This window comes from Diospyros lotus, chromosome 15, assembly GCF_014633365.1.
Source record: "Diospyros lotus cultivar Yz01 chromosome 15, ASM1463336v1, whole genome shotgun sequence".
Lineage (NCBI taxonomy): Eukaryota > Viridiplantae > Streptophyta > Magnoliopsida > Ericales > Ebenaceae > Diospyros > Diospyros lotus.
In genome coordinates this window covers 8,235,477-8,242,414 of record NC_068352.1, presented here as the reverse complement: position 1 = coordinate 8,242,414, position 6,938 = coordinate 8,235,477, and the positions used below count along the sequence as shown (strand labels likewise).

The following is a 6,938-nucleotide window of genomic DNA, read 5'->3' as shown; positions in this document are numbered from 1 at the left end:
TTTTAAATCATACATGTTTCATCTGATTTGTTTAAATAAATGTTATTGATACATCATTATGTACATCTTGAGCTACACAATAATATATTAATATTTAAAATGCCCTCATAGCGGTGAAGCGTAATAAAACGACGAATATTTATGTCATTTATGTACATTATATAGTCCGAAATATACATAAATGATGTACAAATAGTATAACCCGATTTGTTTACCATTATTGAACTTTTAAATTTCATAAATTGATAAAATTTATCACAGTAATTTTTAGTATATTTAATTAACTTTTGGAATTTAAATTCAATTTAGTGGATAATATTACACTAACACTCAATTACGTATATAATTAATTAATTAATTAATACCAGCTTAATAGCAGGCTATTAAGGTGATGACCATTAGCCCATCCATCCTTTTCTTCACAACTTAGAACTTGATCAAGTTCTTCAGGGCTTTGGTTCAGATTGACTAGGATGCTCCAAATACAGCTGCAAACACAGAGGTTCAGAGTTCATGGACTTGAGAGGAGTTATTAATGGAGGCTGCAGCCACTGCTTTGTGTCTGTTGGGATCCATAACTCTGCATCCTTGCTTGTACTAGCCTCAGGGAGGGAACGGAAGTAAGCTGTTATTTCCCACCTGCAATCTGTCCAACGAATAAGAGCTTGAAGGGACCAAAGACAGTACAGTACGTTTAACTGACACATGAGGATGGAGCACTTGAGAATATTCTCATTCTCTCTTTCAAATCAAGAAAATGTCAAAGGTTTAGAGTCACACAATCGAAGAAGCATAACAATAGACCTCACAAGACAACTGCAAACAAGCAGCTAGAATGTAGCACTCACCCCGGGGCAAAACCTTTGTTAGGGCTTCTGATACTGGAAGCTTGATCAAGAATGAACGAAGAGAGAATTCCAGATTAGCTTCTTCCACCTTTGAGCCATAAGACTGGTTCACAGAGAGCTTGAAAATAAATCTCTCCAATGGGATATTCTCAGTGTTATAGAAAACAACTGCAACTCTCTCCACCAATCCCTAGTTAGGAAATAGTAAACATAATAAGCACACACCTGCTTCAATAAATCCATTAATGAACGGTTAGCATATTATCAGAACATGAATTTGTGAATTGAGTTTGTTCGTGTAACTAGTCCACTGACAAGCCAAAAACCAAACCTCACATGCCAAGCCCCAATCAGCACATAACGGAAAGAAGCACTCTGGACCACCGGAGCCATAGAATTGATATTATGACCGCCCATCATATCATTGAGTTTTGCTCATGTAACTAACTAGTCCATTGTCCCATTTTTATGTTCTTTAATGCTTTAGCATGCATCCAAAAAATTGCTTCAGTTACTCGGCAAAGAAGAACTACTTTAGTTTAATTATTTTGGATTTGTGCAATTACTGGTTAACTCAATTGAAGAAGCATTAATCAAGACCATTGGTATCAGCCACTAGGATACATCTAACTGACAAGTGATCATACAACAATAACAACAATCACAAGCTCTCCCACAAGGTAGGGTCTAGACCTCCAGCCATCTCTGTCCATGGCTGATTGAAAAGTGATCAGGAAAACACTTTTTTCCCTTGCCCAATTACTCTATGCTTTCTCATGTCTATGAGAAGCCACGTATATCTTAGCCTTCCGGTAAACCTCAACCTGCCTAACAATCATAGTAGAAGTGTCGCTATATGGCCAAAACTTAAAACTAATGTTGATGCAATACCATCCCAGGCCACTTGCTGGCCCGCCTGCTCAGCAGCAACTAGAAGCCCCAAATGACTTGCCAAAATGTCAATAAATAATGAGTATCACTGTTAAGAAATAAGATTGTTGTAAGCTCAGATCACAATTTGAATGGGAGAACTCATTCTTCGACCAATTACTACAGCAATTGATGATAGTTATAGCTATATAAGGCAATTCATTCTGCCCAAGCACCTTATGCAAAAGAAGCAATGGCATTTACTGACCTCCTGCAGAAAAGGAAGCAGCCCGTTGACCGCTGAATGGATGTATTCCCTAAGTTCAGGATGACGAGCCTTCTGGACCACTACATTCATATACCGCCGCCTTTCAAATGCACCTATTCTCATTATAAAGACACGTATAAGTATTAAGAAAATCCATGAAAATTTCAAATCAACCAGCCGTTTGGTAGCAGAGAAAACTGAATAGAATGAAGGATATCGCAGATAGATGAAATAAGAAGGTGATCAAGAATCATCTTCCATTTTTCTTTTCTTTTCCTTCCTTGCAAATTTTCTCGGCAGCCAAACAGGCACAGAAAAAGTGTTTTACCGGGATGATAAACGCCCTTGAGAAAGACGATGCAAGTGATGGCAACCTCCAAGAATTCCACGAGAATACGAGCCGTCTCTCCTGCAAGTTACATTCACAGATAAAGAGAAAGACCGAAAGTTGAAAACTGCAGACAGTAGACAATTGAGAAAGAAAAGCAGGAGAAGAGAAAGATTAGAAAACCTAGCGGCGATTGATTATCTCTACGCTCCATAAATCATTCATCACTTGCATATCTCTTCCTCCCTGGTCCGAAACACCAGCAGAAAAGACTGCTATGAACTGAGAACAATAAATCTCTCCCTTCGAATCGTTGGCCTAAGAGTCGAGCCCTTGAAGATCGAGCCGTAGTCGAAATCAAGCAACGAGGACCACCATTTACCGTTGGAATATTTCGGAGGCCAGCCGAAGACGTCGTCGATCAACAAGGAGCGGGGAGGCGAGAGACGCAGTGAGAGGGAGAAACGGAGAGGAGAGGGCGGCCGGGAAGGGGAAGGGAAGGGCAATGAGATGGATGTTTTTTCAATTTCTCCCTCTTTTCTTTTGTGTTTTCCGAGGAAAGAAACAATTGTTTCTATTGCGAAATTTTCCTATAGAAAATTGAAAATTGCAAATGAAAAATTTTATAAATGAAAAATAGGAAATTTTATTTTCCTTATATTATAATTTAATGACCAAATTACTACTTGAAATTTGTCCCTGTATTAATTATACAATGAACTTTAACTTTTATCAAAGATATAATTAAATTTTCATAACTATAATAATTACATATCACTATCAAACTTAGATTAATGATGCAAATTTTTAATCAAAAAAAATATTTTTTTCTTTTACAAAAATTCATAAAAAATGAGAAAAATAAGAAAAACCTATGGTAAATTGCATTCAGACCTCCTCTATTACTAACTTTTATCGCTTAAACCTTAATTAAGTTGAATTAAGTTAGATTTAGTTAAATATAAATTAACTTAAGTTAATTAAACTAAAATTTATTAATAATAAATTTTTTAAAAAAAAACATTGACAATCAAAAGGAACCTACCAACTAATGAAGTGGTGATTAGTGATGGTTCCAATGATTAGAGTCTTCACTGACTCGCAAACTAGTGGTGGATTTATTCCAAATCTAGAACTTGTTTACTATCGATAGGTTTTGAGAGTGAGAGAGAGAAGAAAGAGAAACGAAAAAGAGTTTCAATTGATCATAAGCCCTCAACCGTAAGGGTTTGCCCGCTACTTCCTTTTTTCTGTGTTGTTCCTACTTTATCATCTTTCTCGCCCCCTCTTTTCCCTATCTCTCTCTCTTACACATGCACACACACAAATCATTACGGAGATTCCAAAATTGATTGTCGTTTTGGGTTTCTAGAATCATTGTTAATTTGCAATTCTAGAAATTTAGAATCAAGATTTTGATTGGTTTCGAAATCACGATAAGAGATGAAGAAGCAACAGTGATAAAAGGAAAAAAGAAAAATGATCTAGTGAAGCCCTTGTAGGTGATGAGTTTACGTCTGTGAAATGGTCTAAGCATAATTTACCATTTTTTATTTTTTGTAAAAATAAAAAATTTAATTTTTGAATAAAAATTGCATCATTAATTTTAATTTGACTGGGTTATGTAATTTTTATAGTTATAAAAATTCAAATATACATTTGACAAAAGTTAAAATTCATTATGTAATTGATACACGGGACAAAAATTCAAGAATTTTTTAGTCATTTATGTTAGTGATATTCCTTAATGCTAGATTTGGATAATATTTATAAGGCTAATTTGATGTACTTTTGTATCTTATTTTATAAAATATCATATAATATTCATTCATGTGTCTCCATATTATTATAATGAGTCATTAGATTATTGTTAAGGATCTCATTCATAAGATGTTAAAATATATGTTGATGAGATTCTTTAATACAAGAATTCTTTAAAAAGTTTATAGTCCTTAAATTCCCTAAATGGGGACTTTAATTAATAAGGTATGGACTACTATATAAGTTTGCTACCTTTGATTAGTATAGAATACTAATGATAAATGATGGTAATTCATATGTCGTAATGCATGAGATGTAAATAGTAAACATGTGGGTGACCATTAGTTGATTAGTCATTAAATGTGATGTTAATAACAAATCACATAAATAAGAGAATTAATGATATGTTATTAGTTGCAATTGTGTAAGTGATCTTTTAACTTAAAGGAGCATAGTTGCCTTATATACTAGTGTTCAATATTTGCTAGTATATGGGGACTTACCCTATTCATGGATGGGAATGTTTGCTTAGTGGTCTTTTTCATTTGATATGTGAAGGCATGTGTTTGGTTAATAAGATTTATTACCTTCGACGTGAAGTGAACGTCTTATGCAATCTTATGTTGGATTGTGATTAAAAAAAAAAAATCCAAATTAGTCTAGACATTAATAATTGAAAATGAATTTTCAATGAGTCATCTCAAATAGGATCTATGACATAGAAACAAGTTATTAAGGTTAATCGGTGTATGACTATAACTCAATCGAGACGTTAATAATAGAAAGATTAAATGGCATGGTAATCATCAATGAAATAGGTTCACTTGATACTAATTTCATTGCCATTTAAATTGTTTTGATATATTGCTAGATATTAAAGACCTTTTGGATGCTTTGAAAATGTGGAGAGATTTCAAAACAAATCAAAGAGTTAAATTAATTTCAAAGTAGTTTGATGTTTCCTAATCGCTATTTATCAGTGAACCTAGAATGTCGCACATCAAAAAGTAAAGTGACAAAATAAGTTGAGGATCATCATTCCCTTTGGTAGATCTCAATTAGCACAAGGAAGAACCAAAAGATTGTCGCTGCTAGTATGGTATGGACAATTTTGGACCTTTTCATTTGAGTAGGAGTTTGTCAAAAGGGTGCAAAGCGTACTTTAAGTATTACACTTCAACGGGCAAGAAACAATAATATAAAGATTAATATTTTAATATTATAAATATTATTAATAATGATATGATATTAAATTATATAACCATTTTAAAGCATATTTTGAGTTTTCAAAATATGAAAATAATTTTTTGTATCATTATTTGGGTCACAATTTTGCACTTATTCAAAGACAATTTGAATTATTTAGTGATGCCATTTTTACAACAACTAATACTATATAAGCTTGTCACATCCCACATTTTTGTACAATTTTTGGATGACTACAGTAGAAGAAATAATGTGTAAAAGAAGTTATTAGGGTAGGAAAATTTAGTGAGGCCCAATTTAAGACTAAACCACTTTGGTTTGAGAAGATAAGAGATTAGGCTTATCTTTGGCCCATAAATTAGAGATAATTCTTTATTTAAGATTAATTGTCCTTGCAATATATATGCTATTTAAGAATAGTGATCTTAGATAGATTGAAAGAGATTAAATCTTTCTCTAAAGACTACTAATTTAGAAGAACATACGTATCCTAATCTTCTTTCTTGACCCAAAAGAGGACGATCGAAGGCGGGGCGCAAGCTCTAGCGACGAGTCCGTCCGGGGGGCGGCTGGCACCTACAAGCATTCCGACGGTCAAATGAGTAAGAGAATAGGAAGAGACAGTGTATCAGTAGGTCAGAGATCAGAACATACCTTGTCTCTGAAGAGACCTGGTTGATATAAGAGGAGGATGTAATACCCCACTTCCCTGGACATGTTATAAGTTAGAAAATTTTAACTATATATTTTTTTTTATAACTCATCATGATATAATTTCAAAATTTCCCTACTACTTGTCTATCATTAGCTTACTTACTCTGTATATGCTAGGTTAGGTAATTATCAATAACGGAAGTAAGAATCGAATCTCAATATACCTTAAACATTAATAATATTACATGATCGCTTCAACGAAATTAGCAACACAAGATTATTCGACAATAGTACTTAAATCCTTCAACATAACATGAAACATGACATAAGTTTTTTTTTTTTTTTTTTTCCAGCATAATTTGAAAACATAATATATCATAACTTAAAGTATAACATAGCACGATTGATATATGATCGGGTCCTTATACAGGAACTAAATATAGAAATTAACTTCGTAATGTCTTGAGTCTTTACAATTCATCCGCTTCTATGTCTTCGTTGCAAACCTCATCTGGAACGTTTGAATATTTCAGGGGCAATACTCATATTAGATGATGAATCATCTAAGTAAGAAGCACATCATAATGCATATGTATGAATGCAATGCACATAACATCATAACTCTCATGTTTGGGTTGACTGCACCTTAAGATTACTCGCCATTTTTACAGTCTCTCTGCCAGACCGGGGTGTATGGGTGTACCCTGGTAAAAGTAACGGCGCCAGCACCTAATTCGAAACCCATGCAACGTATGACCGTGAATTTCATCATGCTTATATGCATATTTTGTCATCAATACATGTAAATGCAATCCACATGACATGTTCACATCAAGACATGACAACATGATGAAAATATTTACATAAAATTAGGTTTTGGTAGAACCACTTACAAGCCATTTTCATAAACTAAATCCAGTTGGATAGTACCACTTACCTTGCAAAAAAATAATTTTGCCCTTAACGTGAATTTTGACGTAATTTTGCCTCAAAATTCACGTCG

General features: G+C 33.7%; 1 protein-coding gene across 1 annotated transcript; it reads right to left on the bottom strand.

Annotated features, from left to right (window-relative positions):
• Positions 1-251: 251 nt before the first annotated feature.
• On the bottom strand, positions 252-2,848 carry LOC127792200 (DNA polymerase zeta processivity subunit). Its single transcript, XM_052322623.1, has 5 exons — positions 2,498-2,848; positions 2,315-2,395; positions 1,987-2,099; positions 849-1,038; positions 252-646 (listed from the first exon to the last, which is right to left on the bottom strand). Exons 1-5 carry the CDS (start codon positions 2,526-2,528, stop codon positions 447-449), a joined length of 615 nt encoding a protein of 204 aa, XP_052178583.1. The 5' UTR covers positions 2,529-2,848; the 3' UTR covers positions 252-446.
• Positions 2,849-6,938: the final 4,090 nt, after the last annotated feature.

Excerpts from the sequence above, each read along its gene's own strand:
- LOC127792200 (XM_052322623.1), bottom strand. The coding sequence starts at position 2,528 with ATGGAGCGTAGAGATAATCAATCGCCGCTAG. Across the intron at positions 2,396-2,497 it reads AGATAATCAATCGCCGCTAG|GAGAGACGGCTCGTATTCTC; the intron begins GTTTTCTAATCT and ends TGTAACTTGCAG. Across the intron at positions 647-848 it reads AACAAAGGTTTTGCCCCGGG|ATTGCAGGTGGGAAATAACA; the intron begins GTGAGTGCTACA and ends TTCGTTGGACAG.